The 21,859-nt window shown below is 38.0% G+C and overlaps 1 protein-coding gene across 15 annotated transcripts in view; it reads right to left on the bottom strand.

Annotated features, from left to right (window-relative positions):
- The window catches only part of lrrfip2 (leucine rich repeat (in FLII) interacting protein 2), a 56,679-nt gene that overhangs the window by 12,268 nt on the left and 22,552 nt on the right, over window positions 1-21,859 (bottom strand). For 3 of the 15 annotated variants that reach the window (XM_017695400.2, XM_017695401.2, XM_017695407.2), the window contains exons 8-20: window positions 19,236-19,283; window positions 17,979-18,041; window positions 15,327-15,422; window positions 14,602-14,649; window positions 13,810-13,857; window positions 13,643-13,699; window positions 12,041-12,112; window positions 11,318-11,431; window positions 9,053-9,097; window positions 8,258-8,392; window positions 4,342-4,413; window positions 3,093-3,263; window positions 60-152 (exon numbers count right to left, since the gene is read on the bottom strand). In XM_017695400.2, the coding sequence (XP_017550889.1) occupies window positions 60-152; window positions 3,093-3,263; window positions 4,342-4,413; window positions 8,258-8,392; window positions 9,053-9,097; window positions 11,318-11,431; window positions 12,041-12,112; window positions 13,643-13,699; window positions 13,810-13,857; window positions 14,602-14,649; window positions 15,327-15,422; window positions 17,979-18,041; window positions 19,236-19,283 (1,062 nt within the window). The remainder of the gene's footprint in view (window positions 1-59; window positions 153-3,092; window positions 3,264-4,341; window positions 4,414-8,257; window positions 8,393-9,052; window positions 9,098-11,317; window positions 11,432-12,040; window positions 12,113-13,642; window positions 13,700-13,809; window positions 13,858-14,601; window positions 14,650-15,326; window positions 15,423-17,978; window positions 18,042-19,235; window positions 19,284-21,859) is intronic. The other 12 variants (XM_017695409.2, XM_037538445.1, XM_017695410.2 and 9 more) reach the window with 7 other exon arrangements.

Here is a 21,859-nt window from a genome sequence, read left to right as displayed (position 1 = left end):
TCAAGCCTAAAAGGGGGATTCTGATGCTTCCAAGCATAGAAATTAAGTAGAAATCTCACCTCAATAAGTTCATCACGCTGACGGATCCCCTCTTTTAGCTCCTCTTGTTTATGCAGCAGGACAGTACAGGTGTGCTTTTGCCTCTCTAATTCCTGAAATTCAAGAAAAATTTATTTAAAGCTAAATTTTAATTCTCATTATTCTCATTATCTGATTTTTATTGTCAATTTTCTAAGAAGCACTGCATTATGTTTCAACACAAATTATTTACGAAAACCACAGGTGGGCATTCACAATGTTGTAGAAATTATCACACTGTTAACAATCAGTTCTGCTTCAATGCTGTCGCATAACGCACACAAAGTTCACAATGATGGTACACATTATTTGTGGTATACAAATGATAAAAGATTTCGGTTATCATTTGTCAAGAGTTTGTTCTTGCCCTAACTGGCTAGTTCAATGATTACTTAATTTCCTAAACCATATCACACTGTTAAGTAACCTCAAACAGACTTGCTTATGTGGTTTCTGACACTGTATGACATATAGTTATGTATAAAAATGAGAGAACGAGGGATTCCCGAGTGGTGCAACTGTCTAAGCATTGGCCCCATCATCAGGAGATCGCAAGTTCGATCCCTGGTGATGCTACAGCCTTACGTAGCCGGGAGTCCAAGAGAGCACAATTGGTCTTACTCTCTCTAGCATGACCCTCCCTTCTCCCCCATCACTCAACGCAATGCACAGGTGTCTATTAGCTGATTTAACAGATCTGACGGTTGGCGCTTTCCTCTGAGCGCGTTCAACTGTCCAATGACGTTGCGTAAGCGGCAGTTCGAAAAGAAGCGGTGGCTGGTTTCGCAGGTCTCTGAGGAAGCCTGTGCTAGCCTTCACCCTCCTAACACTGATGGCATTGTGTGATTGGGTGAGTCCTAACTAGCGGGTGAAATTGGAGTCGATTAAATTGGGGGGGGAAATTGGGTAAAAACTGGGTTTTCACATGCCAGGAGAAAACTACCTGCTCCAATACATAGTCCCAACCGTAAACTTTGGTGGAGAAGGAACAATAGTGTTTGGCAGTTTTTCATGGTTTGGGCCCCTTTGCTCCAGTGCTACAGCAAACAATGACATTCTAGATAACCGCATGCTTCCAATTTTGCAGAAATTATGCAATTCCATAATGAATAAATTTGGTATAAAAAGTTAAACAAGCACATATGAACGTCAACCATTGGTGGCTATAGCTTAACATTACTTGTTAGCCACATGAGTCTTGCGGGTCCAGCACAAAACCAAAGAAGCAAACATTGTGCACTAAACATGACTTGACTGATTGACTGCATTCGGGTAAGAGATAAATTTGTATAGATTAGACTTTTGGCCAAACCATTGTTAGTAAGGTAAACTGCTCAAAAAAATAAAGGGAACACTTAAACAATACAATATAACTCCAAGAAAATCAAACTTCTGTGAAATCAAACTGTCCACTTAGGAAGCAACACTGATTGACAATCAATTTCTCATGCTGTTGTGCAAATGGAATAGACAACAGGTGGAAATTATTGGCAATTAGCAAGACACACTCAATAAAGGAGTGGTTCTGCAGGTGGGGACCACAGACCACTTCAGTACCTTTCTGCTTTCTGGCTGATGTTTTGGTCACTTTTGAATGTTGCTGGTGCTTTCACACTTGTAGTAGTATGAGACGGACTCTACAACCCACACAAACGGCTTAGGTAGTGCAGCTCATCCAGGATGGCACATCAATGCGAGCTGTGGCAAGAAGGTTTGCTGTGTCTGTCAGTGTAGTGTCCAGAGGCTGGAGGCGCAACTAGGACACAGGTCAGTACACCAGAGGACGTGGAGGAGGCCGTAGGAGGCCAACAACCCAGCAGCAGGACCGCTACCTCCGCCTTTGTGCAAGGAGGAACAGGAGGAGCACTGCCAGAGCCCTGCAAAATGACTTCCAGCTGGCCACAAATGTGCATGTGTCTGGACAAACGGTTAGAAACCGACTTCCTGAGGATGGTATGAGGGCCCAACGTCCACAGATGGGGGTTGTGCTCACAGCCCAACACTGTGCAGGACGCTTGGCATTCACCAGAGAACACCAGGATTGGCAAATTCGCCACTGGTGCCCTGTGCTCTTCACAGATGAAAGCAGGTTCACACTGAGCACATGTGACAGGTGTGACAGAGTCTGGAGACGCCGTGGAGAGTGATCTGCTGCCTGCAACATCCTTCAGCATGACCGGTTTTGGCAATGGGTCAGTAATGGTGTGGGGTGGCTTTTCTTTGGAGGGCCGCACAGCCCTCCATGTGCTCGCCAGAGGTAGCCTGACTGCCATTAGGTACAGAGATGAGATCCTCAGACCCCTTGTGAGACCATATGCTGGTGCGGTTGGCCCTGGGTTCCTCCTAATGCAGGACAATGCTAGACCTCATGTGGCTGGAGTGTGTCAGCAGTTCCTGCAAGATGAAGGCATTGAAGCTATGGACCGACCCGCCCGTTCCCCAGACCTGAATCCGATTGAGCACATCTGGGACATCATGTCTCACTCCATCCACCAACGCCACGTTGCACCACAGACTGTCCAGGAGTTGGCGGATGCTTTAGTCCAGGTCTGGGAGGAGATCCCTCAGGAGACCATCCGCCACCTCATCAGAAGCATGCCCAGGCATTGTAGGGAGGTCATACAGGCACGTGGAGGCCACACACACAATACTGAGCCTCATTTTGACTTGTTTTAAGGACATTACATCAAAGTTGGATCAGCCTGTAGTGTGTTTTTCCACTTTAACTTTGTGTGTGACTCCAAATCCAGGCCTCCATTGGTTAATAAATTTGTTGTCAGCACATTCAACTTTGTACAGAACAAAGTATTCAATGAGAATATTTCATTCATTCAGATCTAGGATGTGTTATTTGAGTGTTCCCTTTATTTTTTTGAGCAGTGTATTATGAAGCCCAATTATGAACAAAGTAACACACAATGTTGAAAAAAAACTAACCACATGCACAATTAATGACATTCATACATCATAATGAACCTTTGCTCATATCCTTGTGTTGAAAAGCATATACGTACCTTTGACTTCTCCTCCATTTCTCTGCGTAGTTCTGACATTTGCTCCTCCATTTCCTCTATAACGTCCTTTAGTGTATCCACCTGGTAGATGAGGTTTGCCTTATCATTGTCAAGTTGTGCATTAGATACCATGGCCTTCTTATACTTCTCTTCCACTTCAGACAAGGATTCCTACAAGAAAGTACAAGAATTCCCTATTAATTAATATGGCACAACATTGTTTTCTAGGTGCTATGACTATAAAGGTTAAATAAAACAATACAACCAGTAAAAAAATACCGTTATCACTGCCCCTCAAATTGAAGGTTTGGGAAAACTGTAATTATAAAGAGCACAACTGAACAGAATCAAAAAACAGTTTAGTAGAGACAAGTATAGCGTGAAAACTAGCTAAACATGCAGGATCCTTTACGCATAGCAAACAGTTTAGATTTTAAAAAAGTATTTGAAATGGGCCAACTTAACCCTTTTCAAATACTTATACTGAAATAGTATCTACAGAAAAAAATTAAATGCCTTTTTTCAGGTTTGTTTGTCTTGTGTCTTATTAAGATTTACTAGCTGGGGTTTTATAGTCAGAATTTATTCCAGCGCTTATCATGACCAGACTGGTGCAAAAAAGAACAGTGAATGTCCAAATGAGAGTTGAATAACAAAATAGATTAAAAGTCTCCAAACTCAGAGAGGCATGCCACAACTAGGTCAAAAACCAGGTCAGAAACCAGGTCAGAAATCTCAGCCTCCTGAAAAGGAGTGTAGTATTGGATCATGTCTCTGGCAGTACACTACAACAGAACAAGCACATACATTGCATTATGGTCATTTCAGGCCTAACCAGAGTACTGATCTTGCCACCAATTAGGTTAAGAAGTTGGTTTTAAAAACCAATTCAGAATTACAGTGTCATGCAGGGGCTCATGCTTTCACACAGGAAAAGTAGGGCTGTCACTATCAAATGTGTTAGTAATTGAGAAACCTTAACCTGATTAGGTTAATAATTAGGTAATCAGAGACAAAAAAAAAAACTACAAAACAAAACAGAAATCACTGAAACATTGAGAAGGAAAAAAACTTTTTTTTTGAAGAATTGAGTTTAACTGAGCAATTGTGACAGCCCTAAAGAAGAGTGCCAAAATCAGGGGGGGTGGGGGTGAAGGCTTGGGGTGGAGGCTTTGGGTGGGGGGTTAGTGGGATCACACTCCACAGAGAAGAGGAAGAGAAGGCATGCACTGAGCTCAGGCCCCTCTACCTTCAGCTCTTTAAGCCCCTGCATGTATCGCCCCTCTACATCCTGAATCTGGTCCTTTAGATCATAGATGTCCTGTTGAGGAGATTGGAGGAGTGACTGGGGTGAATGTGAAAGGAAAGCAGGAGAATTATGGAAGAACCTAGTACACACTGTCATCTGAACCACTGCATCCAAAGACTGCAAGTCTATTCACATACAGTGGTACACACATAGTACCAGGGCTGGCACAGACTTTAGCCCTGAGCTACTGACAGCATCATAGACAATACACAGGCACTCACAGCCAGCACAAAAATGAAAAAATTAAAAGTAAATATCTATTTCCATATGTCCTCCAAACAAACCTTAAAAGGTCTCAGCTTCCCTGTAAAATTTACAATATGTCCAATAAAATTTAAATGTTAACTTAATTTAGCCATCCTGTCAGTATCACACATCATACACATTTGAGCAGTTTGCTTTCACATGATGTTTTGCGTTGAAGCAGGGAAGAACAGAGCACACTTTTTTTCTTTTTTGATAAAACACTTGAGCAAGATTATTTCTTTTTATAAACATACACTTTTGCTAAAAAACAAACTTTTTTACAAACGTAAACAATTTAGCTAAAACTTAGTGGAAATGCTAGTGGAAATGCTAGGAAATTCAGCAAAATTTAAGTTTTCTTGACTTTTTTTTGTTTATCTTGTATTTATTGTAGTTATCACTGGCGGTCCATAGTTATTAGAACTAGGCCTTCAGTTTAGGCCATAAACGTCAAAATTTGGTGAAAAAAACAACAGGGGGGGGGAGAAGAAAAAAAAACACACACACACACACACACACACACACACACACACACACACACACACACACTTCTATATCACACCATTCTATATTAAACGCGAACATATAAAGCCTTAAAAAGATATTCCATGTTTTATCTGAAGCTTGTAAAACAGACACTAGCATGTATTTGAACTTGTAGTAGTCTTACAGTGACTCCTTCGATAAAAAGCCCTGACACAGAGCTGCTGCTGCTGCTGCTGTATTATATTTATAAAAATTCAAATGCATTAAGTCAGCATACAACTCAAACTTGCACTGAGTGACACTCAGGGTTTGAATAGGGCTATTTCCACCCACAACTGTCTAAGCATTAGCCCCATCATTGGAGGAGGGTCGAATTGCAGCACCATATGAGGGCGTTTCTGTGATGCAGACACACTCCCAAGGAACGTCCCTCATTTGACGTCAGGAGCAGGTGGGCTTGGAGAAAAAGCCACAGTAACGTTGCTAAGAAAACAGAACTACAACGGCATTTTAGGGCCGCTATTAATAAAAATAAAATAGTACACTTTGAGAATAAAGTCGTAATATTTAGAGATTTAAGACATAAGATTACATGAGTAATATCACAATATTTCGAGGCTTAAGAGCCAACTGTAGGGGGGCTGCGATGGGGTCTCGATTGCTGTACTGCCGACAGTGAAGACGCAGAGCGTGCCAGATTTCCTCACACTCTTGCCTCCTTGTGGATCGATAATTCTGATTATCATTTTCACGGTCTGTGAAACTTAATGCCTTCTTTGAATGGCAGGGAGATGTAGCCCCGATAGCCGTGTAAACGTAGATCTCAGCCCTGCCTGAGATTCTCCTTCAACAACAGAGACGGTTAGTTTCATCAGATTTATTCTAAAACCCAGTTCCCAGCTCAGCCGTTTCTTATACCAACAGGCTGGTGCTGATGAGCAGGAGTTTCTATTTCTTTATGGGTGAAATCGATATGAAAGTATGAAAACTCCACCAACTCAAAGCCCCTCATTTAATATGAGGAGGTGCTGCCTTACCTTTGCAAAGCCTTGTCACAATACTGCATACCTTTTCTGGTAATATCCCACTTTAATGTAATAATTATTATAGTAATATATTATCATTGCAATATTATGTCTTTCTTCTCAAAATATTAAGATTTTATTCTAAAAATGCGACTTTTGTCTTGAAATATTATGACTTTATTCTCAATTTTTATTTTTATTAGTGGCCCTAAAACACCGTGTGAGCGCTTTCATTATAGATTATGATGTCGGTAAGTTTTACTACATTTGTTACATTAACATTTTACTACGACCTTAAAACTTGTGGAAAACAAGCACAATGTTGCTTGATAGTCAGCAATACTCAACCTTGCCAAAGTTATATTGTGCAAGCTGGCAGCACCACGGTAACCCCTGCTGAACAAAGACCATTAGGAGAAAAAAAAAAGTGTCTCTTAATGGTTACCATTAGAGACCACTAGTTTCCAAGAAGAATTAGAAATGTATCTGGAATCAGGCACTAGGTCACTTGCTAAACCATTCCTTTACATCATCAACCCATCAAGAAAAGCCAAAACGCAACACAATCCCCCAAGAACCAACAGAAACTCTTAATGGTTTCTATGTTCTCATTAGGGACATTAACCTTATAATCCATTATTACACAATAATTTAAGTAACGGCTGGTATGGAGCAGATTGCGTAGTACTGCTGAAAACACTGCTGATTGGGTATCGCAAACCTGCAGACAGAACTCTACAAATCACTACAGATGCTACAGATTTACGCGTATTTGTTTTTAAATCCCAAATGCTCATTATGTAAATATGTAGAAACAATATTAATTTAGCATTAGTAACATCTTCAGAAATATTGATGTATTTTCCCCGCTGAGTCTAATCCACCAATGAGAGAAGCCATTTTGCAGACATCGGCCAATGAATGATAAGTGGCTGTTCCTTCCTGATGTGGGCGTTCTTGTTTTATAGAAATGCCTTTTCATTGCAATTCAACTCTATTGCGTCATCGGGAGACGGACAGTTCGATCCCCATCTGTTGTGGGGAAATCAAGACAGCAAAATTGGCCTAGGTGTCTTTAGGTGGGTAGGGTGGCCCTCTCAGCCCTAATACTCAGTGCAATGCTAACCAACGTGAGCATCTCTTAGCTGACGTAACAGAACTGGCAGTCAGCATTCCTCTCCAAGCATGCTGAGCTGCCCAATGATGTTGCTTTAGCAGCACTTCAAAAAGATGCAGTGGCACTTCAAATGTCTCAGAGGAAGAATGGGCAAATCCTCTCCCCTCTCACCTCAGAAGCATAGTGTTGGCAATGATTAATTTAGAGTATATTAATAAATAAAAACAAACAAATAAATCAATAATTTTATAAAAATGAGTCCCAGTCATTGTAAACTGAAATCTTACTGGTTGCTTATTATGATGGTCGTTAATCTGACATTAGGCCTTAATTATATATTATATTGTTCTCTCAATTACATAAGTTCTAAACCAATGGAAGAGCTAGCTCGGAAGGTCTTAACCAATGGAAGAGCTAGCTCGGCTGTATATACCAAGATATTAAGGAAAAAATCCTCGTTAGATCATTTCCATTGCCAATTTTAAGAATGTCGCTTAACATTCTTAACATTCGTAACTTAACAAGAAAATACAGTATTACAATGCTAACAGGAGTTTAAGTGCAAAAAGCATGATTATTCTTTTAAATTAAATTGACCCAAGACTTGAAAACATATTTTCATTAGCCCATCTCTGAATGCTTAGAAGGCCCTGAGGTTTCCCCAGTGGTAGATATTAAGTACCAAAAGATTGTAATTTTAAGAGTAAAATAAGGTTAAGACTACAAAAGCCTAGGGTCAAGAGGGTTAAAGATTTTTTTTGTGTAAATCACACTACATAAAAAGTTAAAATATCTCACATTAAGGGAGAATGTTCACACCAATTCATATAGCCCACCTTATTTATGTGTTTGTTATGGGCATGAAATTAGTTCATGAATAGATTTTGCTAAAGTAAAATTTTTTTGTACAGTAAATATTATTGTATTTAGCCAATAAATAATAATAGCTGGAAAACACCACAAATGAGAAGCCAAATCTTACCCTCAGTTCACTGAGAGAGGCATCTGGGTCAGCGACAATACTGGACATGTCCCCACTGCCCCGTCTGGAAGAGGTGCCTCCCAGGGAGGCCAGAGATGCAGCAGAAAGGCCTGGAGTGGTACATCGAGAGGATGGCTGCAACACACAGGGTTACAGACATCAAGGCAACAGATATTTGATGTTTAAAAACATCTTGTATATGCTTCTTTCTAATGAAAACAACTTGAAGTCTAAAACTTAGCTAACTGATTATACAATAGTTTGCACTATAAAAAAAAAAGCAGATTTACCAAACTACACACAAACTAAACTCCAAAAAAAACATCATACCCAGACTCTCCATCAACACTTGATTTCTGCTTCACCACACTGAAGAAAACACTGAGGCCGAAGTGTGTGACCATAACTTTTCTTTTTTATTTACTCCTGATAAATGAGGGCTCAAGGCCCAAACTTGTGCTTTAAAGACTTTACCTCAGTCAGACAACACATACATGTGAAGATTAGGGACGATCACTTAAAAGCTCCTAAAGACTAATCACTATAAGAGTAAAATTTCCAATGAGAATAAAGTTCTAAAAATATTCATATGTATTGCTGAAGTGCCAGTAATTTTGTCAACTCAATTGATGGTTGATTTCTCATATAGCTTTTGATAAAGCTGGCAAACAATTACTATTTTTAATTCATTTTCTGATCACAGGTACTAATAATTTAACAAAGGCATCAATAATTCCAGAGACAAGCCCTAACATGACCTCGACCAAAAAGTATCACAGATTTGAACATACTCACCCGACTGAAGGAGTCCGAGTACTGCTTGTCACACTTCTCCTCCAACTACAAGAAAAGGGAGAAAATAATGATCAGCACATATTTTCAGCTTGAGAATCACAAAACTGTAGCACCTTCTACCTGTAAATGAGAAGGAAATTAAACCTGAAAGTGGAAAGGGAATCAGAATGTTTCCAGACTGCATTCATTCTTTAAATACACTGAAGGAAAAAAAAAAAAAAAAAAAAAAAAAAAAACCACAACACAACACAGCTCCTGCATTCAGCTGTTTGACATCAAGATACAAACTGTCCAAGACATGCTCAAACAGCCTGACACTGGTAAATTGGACCTACCACTGTCAAGATACCAGAATTTTAACTTCAATACAGATATCAAGTGTAGCATCACAGCAAACTCAAACCAGAACAAAACATGAACAAATTATGAACACTGGATTAAAAAAAGAGAGAGATCTGGAAACACAAAGCTTCTATGATCTAGATATGTTAATAGTGCATTTCTTGTCTTTCAGCATAAGTAATGTGATTTGCTTACAGGCAGAATACATCAATGTAAACCTTTAAAAAAATCATTCAAAAGATGTTAGAATTATTAAAACTTTTAAACCATCTAGAATATCATCATTCATGTAAGAAATTTCAGTACTACAGAGATAAAACAGGGAAAATATGCAACTCTTAATATCGCTGCTGTCAGAACAAAACCTTGTTTCTCCATTTTTGTAATTTTTCAGTTTTTGACATCATTTGAAAATGCCTGTTACCCTGTACACTGTGTATGAATTTCATGATGAATGGACCAAAACAAACAGCCCAAAATGACTTGGAAAAAATTCTGGTTTCATTGACTTACATTAAAGGTAAAGTGGGTTTTTTCCTTCTACTGTAAAGTTAGCATTATGCAGATGCAAGATTTTCTTCCGACAACAGCGATATGTTAAGATATTTACATGCAATATCAGTCTTTGTGGATTATTATAATAATTATGACCTTCAAATTTATATACCTACAAACTAACACAAACACAGGAGTATCAAAAACAAACTTACAATGTCATGTAACATCATTCAGTTATGAATACACAATTCGAATTCCCAATGACCAAACACATACACACTACTGTTCAAAAGTTTGGAAATCACTTTTCTAAAGTTCACAATTAATGTTTAACAAAATACCAATTTTATTGCAAATGCATACACAAAATGATTCTAATATGATTGTTTTATATGCTTAAAATTATTTAGATTACACTGTAAAAATGATTTTCTAATAATGTAAAGAGATACTGATAATAAATAAATGAGAATCTGTATAGCACTGAGAATCAGCTTACAGTAAAATTAAAGTTCTAAATGCCTCATATTCGAAAAGTAATGATAAATTTTGTAACTGGGACAGAAAATGACTATAAATCAATACTACAGTTTATTATTTAATAACCCAAGCTATTTTTTATCATATTAAATTCTTGCTGTTCTCAAAATACAGGGTGATTCAAAAAGATTCTTCCAATTTCAAAGTGGCATATTTTTCCAACCGTGAGGCGCCTAGGAATCAATCTCAGTGTTACTGACTATCACCAGCTCCCTTCAGTCTCCGAGGATATGACAATGCAGAAAGCATTTTGCGTTCTCCTCTTTAATAAATCCATGAATCCATCATAACTGCGCAACATGATTTTACTGCAACGTTCTGTAATGTTGTACTAGCAAAATAAATCATCAGATGAATCTTTTCAAATCACCCTGTACTTTAAATTTTGAATGAACCACACATTCACATTTTGGTGTCTCTTTATCCAAACTTTATATATATTTAAATTTAATATGTGCAAGTTATTATTGAACAATATTAATGACAAGCGATTCCAAACTTTTGCACGGTAGTGTACGGTAATGAATAGGCCACAGAAGGTATGACATTCATTCAGCCTAAAAGGCAATCACAACTTGATCATTCAGCTCATTATAAGTTAATACATAATTAATCTTTTGTTTTTTAATTTTTTTGTTTTTTTTTACTCCAAGCAACACCAGTGCTTAAATACTAAGAAGAATCTAGATATTTATCTATCTAGATAAAGCCTGTCCCTAGTTTGAAACATGTTGACACAAAACACTTCACAGAAGTGATCAAATGCCAAAGGTACCTTGATTATGGTTAAGACCTCATGCATTCAGACATTTTGAGATGCTTAACTGTTGAAGTTAACAGGTGACCACAGCAAGGCATGCAGTAACATCACTGTGCATCACTTACGCTGTCCAGGTCTGGGATGCTCAGATCATCTAAATCAGAAACAATACTGCCTCTGCGGTTCGAGCGACTGAAATAATCAGCCGCAGTTGCGCTCACATCAGAAATATCGGACGACTACAAAGCAAAGGCAAGTTAGAAGTGAGTGGGAATGAGAATCAGACATTTAGCTTGTGTATTTCAGTGGTTGGCCAAAGCAGTAAATGCAGTTACTGTGGCCCTTTTTTAATAAAACTGCATGAGGCCAAATTTGAATGTAAAATGAGAAAAAAAAAAATTACAGGCAATTCTCTTACATATCAGTTCCTGTCACTGTCAAAATCCTTAAATTATATCGTGGTAGATAAATGCACTTCAATTACAACTTGCTTTAATGTCGTATGATAGTTTTAGGAAGCAGACATTAAGTACCCAAATAAAAGCGCCATAAAAAGGTTTGAGCAACACAAGAGAAGAACCACTTTGGGCTTCTAAAAGAATCTTTGAACTGATGGTTCTTAAATGACCACTATTATAAATGAAATAGAAGAGTGCAAAGAAACTTTATTTTTTTTTCTTTTAAGTCTACATAATGTAAATGTTCTATACGAATTAAAGGTTTTTCCTAGAACCATGTGTTCTATATGGAACCATTATTTTTAAGAGTGTAGTTTGTAAGCTATTCTACACGCTCCAATCTGCAATCATTTCTTTGAGGAACAAGGGCCATTGTCCCTGCTGCCTCACCACGCTATCCCTTCTTCCACGGCCATAGTGATCCTGAGACACCGTACTGGCAGAGTCGTCATCAGAAGAGGACTGGGAGATTACAAAAATGATGATAATTAAAACACAATAACCTTCAGAGTAAGTATGTGATGGGGTAGTACAGCACAACCGCAAAACACTCGATGAAATTCAGAACAGCTCATCATAGCACATCACACAGTTAATCAAGTAAATACAAAAAACCCTCTGGATTGTCAGCTTAATTAGACTTTGAATCACAAGCATACAGTCATCACGGCTATAAAGCTTACTGCCTTATAGTAACACTACAAAAAGTGTTTAAACATAAGTGCAAAAAGTCAGATGATATGTCCACTGAGAGAACATACTCTTACAGTATGTGCTGTACCATGCAAAAGACTTTCAAGACCATCAGCAAGTTTTACATCAAGTTGAGTTCACTGCAGGCAAGCAGGAACTCCCATCCATGCACACTCACAGACAGTACAACCAAAACAGAATACCATTTAAAAAAATTGGGATGTAATGCATACAACAATGTAGATTTTAATCTAGGCTTAGGCTTAATCTAGGTAACATGATGGGCTGTCAAGGTAAGATAGATAAATCAACGGTCAACATAATTTACTACTTTTACTAGATCCTTTGAACCATAAAGAGCAGCAGGCTGAAGCGTAGTTGTTTGTGCATGGTTTAATTGCTATGACAGAATCTATTATTGTAGCCCTCTCTTTCAAATATAGCTTTTAAAAGATTTTAAAGCACTAGCGTCTGCAGACTGAGCTGGACAGTGTTCATAAGTTACCTACAGATAAATCAACAAGCAGCAGACTAAGAAAAGCAACAGCAAAATGGAAAGCTACAGTTCCATCCACTGTAATATTAATCCATAATAAATTAGAGAGGCTATATTTGTGAAGTTGGAATCTTGTATGCATGATTAATATAATGTATGTACACACTCATTGGTTGGAACATGTTGCTAGTGTTGCCCTCATTTGCTTTGATCAATGATGAAAATTCAAAGGAAATCTGAGAAATTCTGGTGATTTACATCTTAAGGTTTATATAAGACCTGTGCACATGATCGAAATAATATTTTCAAACTACTGAAAGCACTCAATACGTCAAAATGAGGCTTATTTTGTCTGCTCATTTAACAAAATGTAGTTCTTTAAAATGAAAAAAAAAATAAAAATCTTAGGGTCAAGTTTGACAAATGCAATTAATCAGAATTACGTGATCAAAAGCAAAGAATTGATTTAATTGCTTGACAGCCCTAGTAACAAGTAACTGACTTCCATCCTGCAAAGATGTTTTGTAGCTATTAGTAATCAGCGTTTTTGAAATCGCAGACATTCAAACAATCTGGCAAAGTTCCAGCTTCTAGTCTTTCCACTGTTGAGGACACAAAAGAAGCCTATTAGCCAACGGTATCCAACTCAGGATCCTGAATCCAGTGTCTCATCCTGAATTGAATACCTTTGCATTAGCCGTCAGTGCTTCATGCTAGAGATGCTCTCAATGTGTCCTCCATGCAGTGATCATGAGGAGTTGTTAGCAGAGATGTGGAGGTGGTGCACGGTGCAAAGTGCTTACCACAGGACTACTGCGGGTAGAGCTGGCACCAGAAGAGTACCAGCTGCACTCAGAGGGCTGTGGGGACAAGGATCCCATTCAGAAGGGTTCCAAACAGTGCCTTGTTTTACAGGGTTGACATCATATAAAAATATAGACAACTATTCTGGGTGCTAGTAAACACTTACAGCTCTGGAACTGTATGAGCCATAGAGGCCATCGTCACATATTGAGGCCTAAGGGCACAAAAGTGGAAGTCCACTATTATGCAATACCACGTCAACCAGTAAACTGCATGCCTTCCTTCTTTGAGGTGTTACATGCAAGGTGGAATCAGAAGCTAGTGCAATCTTGTTTTAATGGCACGCACAACCAAAATCCACAAACTACAGACAAAATACTGGCATAACTAAACATAATGTGAAGTAGTAATACAAACATTGTAGTGCCTGAGGCGGAGCTTCTCAGCATTCATAATGGTCCACTGATTTTCACATCAGCTATTATACGTTTCTGTACATTAGTTTTCTTCTCATGCTTTTCTTTTTATACCAAGTTATCCTCATGCTAAAGCATATTACATGTTTGCGCTATTTGAAACATGATCATGTGTTGTGTTCAAGTTCACTAACCCAGCCTGTATCACTCAGAAATAACTGAGTAATGTTAAAAGGTTTGTGTTTATTCTAAAAGCAGAATCTGTGGTTTTATCAGTGATTTTTGCCAATAATGATAAATTCAAGGATCCTCAATACTGGCCAACTGATGCAGTCAGAAGTACTACATCTACATTGTTTCAAGGTTAAAAGACTGTTACTGCGTAGTGGCTCTAAGCAAGACAGAGGCAGAATGGCTTACTTTGTACTGTGTACACCTACTCAATGGTCACACTACCAACCAGACATATTGGCATCTTGCATGCAAATGTACAAACTGTAAAGTAGTCTTGCCCACTTTCTGTATGCAAAGTACAAACTGACCAGGCTGTAGCTGCGCATCAGGCCTGTGGAGCCAGTGGTGGATGTGGCCTGAGAGAGGAGGTGTGGGAGGATTAATACACTGGTGATACAGCTATGAGTCTACACACATGCATCCAACATCACAGCTGCATTTTTATACAGCATCAGGACATGTGATCACACATACAGTACGGGGCAAAAGCCATTTATTTCATTACCTGTTAGCATAACCATTTGCAAATCAAACAAAGAAGATGCTGGTGTTCACAATGGACTGACCACAACTTCCAACATCATTTAATGTTTGGTATGACTTGGATAACGAAAAACAGAAAATGCCACCAAAAATTCTAAGACTGAATTTAGAGGTGTGGAAAAATATACCTGCAGATTTCTTTTAAAAAATTTTATGCATCATTGTCTATAATAATGGCATGGACACACTAAATATTTAAAAAAAAAAAAAAAAAACTGACATCATTTTTGATGTTGAGGTTTCTTTTCTGGTTTTAAAAAAAATCTTGTTTAAAAATGTACAAAAAAAAAAAAAAGCAGACAGACAGACAGACAGACAGACAGACAGACAGACAGACAGACAGACAGACAGACAGACACTCACTCATCTGTACCAATTATTTGGACAATGTAAATTCTCAACTCCTAAGTCTGCCTGATCATAGAGCTTTCCAACACATGACACAAAGTGGACAAAGACAAGTGGAAAACAGACAGCAGTAAACACAAACCCGAGGCTGATAGGTAGAGACAGTGGAGGAGGAAGTAGGAGGTGGTTTGGAGTTCTTTAGACTGCTGTAGTTCCTTTGGTCATGATACAGTCCAGTCTAAGGAAGTGACACATCATATATTTATCAACAGAGTGCAAATCAGTTCACAACATAAGACAAGATAACAGCTTGGAAAAGCCCAGAAAGCAGAACCGTGGAAGTGAAAGAAATTAGAAAAAAAAAAAGCCTAAATTCTTACTTTACACACACACACACCCCCACACACACACCCCCTCTTAACTGCTTATCCTTCTGGGTAGCCCACATTCTTAGTTTAAGCCAAAATTAGATCCAGAATATTCAACCAGAGATGATTCATTTTGTGCAAGAAGTGAATCATCCAAATAAAAATAAATTAAAAAAAAAGACAGTTACAGTCCTGCCCTTACATGGAAGTGACCAAGCCCAAAATGTAGGATAAACAATATTTAGCATGACAGTTTTTTTTATGTAAATTAGTAGGAACTACTGACACTTAACAAGAGCTCACTGCTTTTCTGTGAATATACAGCATTTCATGACGAAATACATCTTCGTATATATATAGTTTATCTACTGTATATGAAAAAATTGTGAGTACATCTCAGATTCCAACATGAATCACTGCCAGTTCACATAATAATGGCAAGGTTTTTCTAAACATGCCACTGTCGTTTTACTCTACTAGTGCTACTTTATTATTATTCTATTAGTCTATTATTACAACTACTATCATATCTATTATCCAGTGAGTTTGCATAGCTTTACAGGAATAATCAGCCACTTTTCAAACTAATTATCCATCTGCCACATTTACTTGCACATAGAGTCATTTCCCTGTACTTAGAAAAGAACAGAAAACCTGCTGACTCAAACCACAATTACAGTAACTTGCAATGTTTCAGAAGTAAAGATTTCTACTGTGAGTGCATTTTGGATCAATAAGACTTCTCCTCCTGTCTATGCCCAGGGAATTAAATTTATAGATTACAAAAACTGTGCAAAATGCATTATTCATAGTGTTGTACACAACAGGATTTATGTTTTTTTACATGAAGACATAACTGTACATCGGTTACAACACAGCAAGACAAGTAAATATTAATCATAGTGAGATGGAGCAACAATCAAGCTGTCTGTTAATGTTTGTTAAAATAAATAAATAATAAAAACAAAAATCATGTACTTCATCAAATTGTTTAGTATGCAAGCTCACCCATCCATTGCAAAACTAATTAGCAGCAGTGAAAAAAGTATATCACAGTAAAATTCAAACTTGTGAAGGTTTCATAAAACAGTGTATTTTCAAAGATGCTTACATAAACTTAATTTTGTAGATTAACAGAAGCTTTTTATTCTGGGATGTCTTCTCTTTTAATATATCTTAACAAATAAAGTAAATCTGAAAGATAAATAGATAGATAAACCTATCTGCCTGCCAACAATGCTTTCTAAAACTAGAAAAAAAATGCAAATGTTGCTTTCTGCTCCGCCTTAAATGGAGCAACAGTTACATTCTGGCACCTGTACAGGAACCGGAATATAACTGCTGCACCATTTAAGGAGGAATGGGAATTAAAAACAAGAAGACTGCTTCAGCTACGTTGAATCTCTCAAGCCATGTTCCTTTTATGTGTTATATACCTTCGTACCTGTAACCATCAGACAATTTTGAAAATTTTACAGTAAGTCATTTACGCTTTAGTACCCAATGGCTTGTTTTACAAGACTTGAATCGTCTGATGCATCTGAAAGAGTCGGGCTGCTTCTCAGGCGGTAAGAAGTGTAGTAATCTCTCTGGTGTCCATATCAGATTAAAGCCTACCCCAAAAGGTCAGCAACAATATGAGTGCCTTAATGTGAGTGTGCAGCCAAGGACGCACTGTTAAGGACACAACTAAGACAGATGTAGTACAGCTGTAACCAAACTACTCTACCAACCAACTACTCTAGCTGATGTTAGCCAGAACCAAAACCAGCAAAAATGAATTTCTGTTCCCAGTGTTAATGTTATCTCAACAAACTTTCCCATATCATCTGCTGAGTACAAACAAACAAACAAACAAAAAAACAACAAAAACATTTGTTTAGAAGTCTGTGAGTCTTCCAACATCTACTGCATCAGTGAGTTCTAGTGTTAGTTCTGCTTCATTAGCTTGCCTATATAAGCTTTATCTGACACTAAAAATCTACCAGTTTAGCCCTTAGTGACCAAAACATTTTCCTTAGCTATTTAAGAATCATAAAACTGTTTTGGGTCTGATTTTTTTAGTTTGCTAGAAACTGTGCATCAGTTTATCCTGTTTGTGTACCAGCAATAAGAACTACGAAACCCTGTTTGTTACTTCTTCCCCATTTTTAAACCAAATTTTTAACTGAACATAATCATTCTGGAAAATAAATTCATTTCAAGTTTCATTAGTTAGAACGCACCTCCTTAATGTTTATTAGTCTGTTATAATTAAAAAAAAAAAAAAAAAAAAAAAAAAACACTGACCACCAACACCACAATGGCATCATGCCGATGTTTGTCAGGCAAAAGTTATTCAATAAAGAGAAAAACTCTGAGGTCAGTAGTTTAAAATCTCAAGAGTTTGATCATTTATACTTAGGATGAGGGTCAGAAGCACTGACCAGTAGGCCTTTCCTGGAGCTATGGGAAACAGGCTTCGTGTGGAGGTCATTATACAAAGAGCTCTGGAAAAAAGAGGGCATCTGGTTAGCTCTTTCTAAGATACTTGTGCCAAAAGAGTCCACAGTATTCAGGAGAACAGTAACAGGTCATCGCTGTAGCACATTAAACAGTAAAAATGTTGGCCATCCATTTACATTTACAGCATTTGGCTGACGCTCTTATCCAGAGCAACTTACAATTTGATTATTTTTACACAGGTAGGCCAAGGCGGTGTTAGGAGTCTTGCCCAAGGACTCTTATTGGTATAGTGTAGGGTGTTTGCCAAGGTGGGGACTGAATCCCAGTCTACAGCGTAGAAGGCAGAGGTGTTACCCACTACACTACACCAACCACCATCCATCAAAATACATTTTTTTTCGTATCACAGGTGCACCTTTTATACTTGGGCTATAATCTATGACTGTCAAATGCTGTTGGAATTTAGTCAGCTTTACACGCCATTCACACTATCAGTTTAAACTGAGAAGCTGCAGAGCTTTTTGGCATGTAGGGCACAACTGCAGCAATGCTTAAAGCAGCTGGGTGAGCAGGGAGCACCACAGTCTCCATACTAGGCTAACGGCAAACTGCTAACACCAAGAGACTGGCTTTTCTGTCCACTATCTTTTCCCCATTAACTCATTATAATCTGATGTCTGCTCCTTTGACAAACTGGACTAACTTACCTCAGGCTGCAACTCACTATGTGAGAGGTGTGTGTTTTGCCATGTTTTGCACTGTTTATGCTCACATTATCTTCATTTATTTGCATGCAAGTATAAGAGTAATGTTAAAACTAATACCTTAAAAAAAATATTTAAAAAGTATAGCAGATGAACCATTATACTGCCTACTACTTGTGAATACAGTAAAATACCTTTCAAACTGTAAGTACAAGATTTTTATGGCAAATACAGAGCTAATGTTAATATTAGATAATAACTGATGATCAAATCAAAGTTGTATTTTAAACAGTGTTTTTGACTGATGTGTTTGTAAAAGTATCCAGCAACAAACAAAGAAAATGAACAGCTTAAAGGCTGGCAACTGTGAGTACTGCACAGGAATTATTTTGTTTAATCAAATTATTATAAACTGATTTACAAAACAAATGTGTCCTCTGAGAAAAAGCATTTCACAATCTGTCACAGATGAGTGAAAGAGGATTATGATTGTGACTGACAATCATAATCATTCACCATAAGGACCGTACATACAGTGGAGCGAGAGCTCTTCAAAGAGGAACTACCGTAGAGGCCATCAGACTGCAAAGAGAGCAGCATCACGTAAATTACATAATGTATTTAAAGAAATAAGTCCAACCAACATGCAGGCACAAGTAACAAACTTCTAATAAACAGTCAAACTAGACCATAACAAAGACCACTCTGTACCAAATATAAATGTTTTAGCAGCAAATTGCAAAGAGGACCCAGTTATTTATTGTGTTATATGAAATGTTAAATAATTAATGGATGTAATTAGTTAGCAAAAAACACTGCATTGGATTAAAAAAAGGGGGGTCAAGGTTTATATGAAAATGTTATGCAACGTAAAGTCTCCTTTGTCTAGATGCAACACTGCACACACTTTGCTATAAATTCCATAGCTGAAAAATGTAAAAGATATTAAAATGCCTCATCTCCAAGTTGTAAAAACTTTGCAAGCTGTTGTTACATGTCTAAACAACAATACAACAATGTATATATTCTGAGATTAATGATAGGTGCATGGATGCATTGTTCACAGGTGCTTCTGCATAAAAACAACAACACACCCAGTAATAACACAATCAATAAAGGGATGAATTTGCTTATCATTCACCAAAACTTCAGTGAGAGCTGCACGGGAATGGGCATGGCTACTGCGGTGTAATCCATGAGTATGGAGACAAAAATGTTTTTTTTTCCCTGCAATAACAACAATGGGCATAAACTTTATGCTATTCCAATGGAAACCATACAAGGTCTATTAACACCACAGGAACGGTAATAAAAGGACCAGTTTTTGTTTTCTTACAGCAGCTAAGGCCAATTAATTCCGTATGCTTAACCCACAGTTCTTTCTCTGACAGACCGATCACATTCTCATACTTTATTTTCTTAGTTCTCTGATCTCTGCTTAGAAACCATTGCTATCAATCTGCAATCCATTATTACTTTGAAGTATCATCAGCCAGTGCTTCCTGTGTGCATATACTTTGAATGTAAAGCTCCAGATGTGGTCAGACGTGTCTGAGGCACCCGATAGTGCGGGGGGCTGCTGTTTTCTTGCCATTTCAAGCAAAAAAATTGTCAGGTTTGATTTGTTTGTGCAGTTAACCTCAGCATCAGCTGAACACAGACAATGTGTTCTATTGTGTGTCTCTTGAGAATTTACTCAAAAGTGTAAAGATAAATATTTATTTCAGGTTATATATATTTTTACGCTGCTGTGCCATTTGAGTGAATACCCATCACTGCCCTCAGTGTGGGGACGGAGCATGGACAGTGTTGAAGAATGGATTAACGGGGTGGGCATGATGTTAAGAGGTGTTGAGGATTGTTGGGGTGGGGACATAATTCCATCCCCACGCAGCTCTGTACTGTGTGCACAAAGGCGGCCTATAGAACTGAAATCAATCCACAGTTGGGAAGAAATTTTCCTACATGAAAACAAACCTAAGATAATGAGTCCCTCCCCCAGATGAGCTCAGAATCCATCCCAGTAATCAGGCCAAGGGTGAAACTGCCCTAAATGTCCTTCACAGAGGGAAAGTGCTGTCCTATTACAAGAAGCAAAGATGCTCTACTTTAGCAACAGCTCTGACATTTCTAATAAGATCTAATAACATCTTATCTACTTTGTATTTTTCAGGAGTAAACCCTTTAAGGACTGATTTCACAGTGAATGACTAGCAGCAAGGAAATCGCCATGAGTGACAGTTGGATGTTAAATTGCTATTTCACTGTAACTAGCACTGCCTCGCTCGTTTTCTCACCAAAACTGAGTAACATGGACCTCCATCTGTCATTTTGGGCTGACGAGCTAGACAGAAGTACAGTCAATTACTTGTTTACAGAAAAATTATGAAATTCATATCCTCAATCCTTAGCTGGCAATTTGCTGATAATCCATCCTGTGAATTGTCTGTGACAGTAAGAAAAAGCTTTCTTGACATACTTTTACATTTTTTGCCACTGGACTTCCATATGTGTAATCTTAGTAGATGTTTTTTCATAACACAATCCTAAACCTAGTTTATCGTTATACAATCCAGGTCCTGGAGCACCTCTGCACGTATGCCCTGCACGTTTTAGTGTTTTCTCTGCTCCCAACACACTTGATACAGCTCATAATGTATATCAATAATGTATATCAATAATGAGCAAGTCCTTCCTGAAGTGGGTGCGTTTGAGACCGAGAACATGGCAACATGTAGAAAAATGGTACTTCTGAACCAGGGCAGAGAGGCAAAGTACTTTAGAACATCTGACAGACATGTCAAGTTCTGACTACTCAAATACTCATAAAAATATGTAGTGACTTATTTAATTACTCATAATCCATAGTGGCAGCCAGGGCTAGGTATCACAATTCAATACCTGGATCACACTGTCTGAACAACTTCAATACTACTCAGTACTACTGAAAAACTGTCATTCGACACCAAAGCAGCTGGACTTATAATCTATATGCCAATAAGCATGCTTGTTCTAAAAAGGTAGACTGCAGATAAGTAGTCTGATAGTCTGTAATCTGTCATGGTCAGTACATACAGCCACTTCCATTACCTCACACTTTTTTTGGTTTGTGCCACACCTACTTCCGGTTTCAAATCGGAAACCAGGAGTGGGTGTGG

Source organism: Pygocentrus nattereri, chromosome 5 (assembly GCF_015220715.1).
Source record: "Pygocentrus nattereri isolate fPygNat1 chromosome 5, fPygNat1.pri, whole genome shotgun sequence".
Taxonomy (NCBI): Eukaryota; Metazoa; Chordata; class Actinopteri; order Characiformes; family Serrasalmidae; genus Pygocentrus; species Pygocentrus nattereri.
Note: the sequence above shows the minus strand (reverse complement) of the source record. Positions and strands in the feature narration are given on the sequence as shown.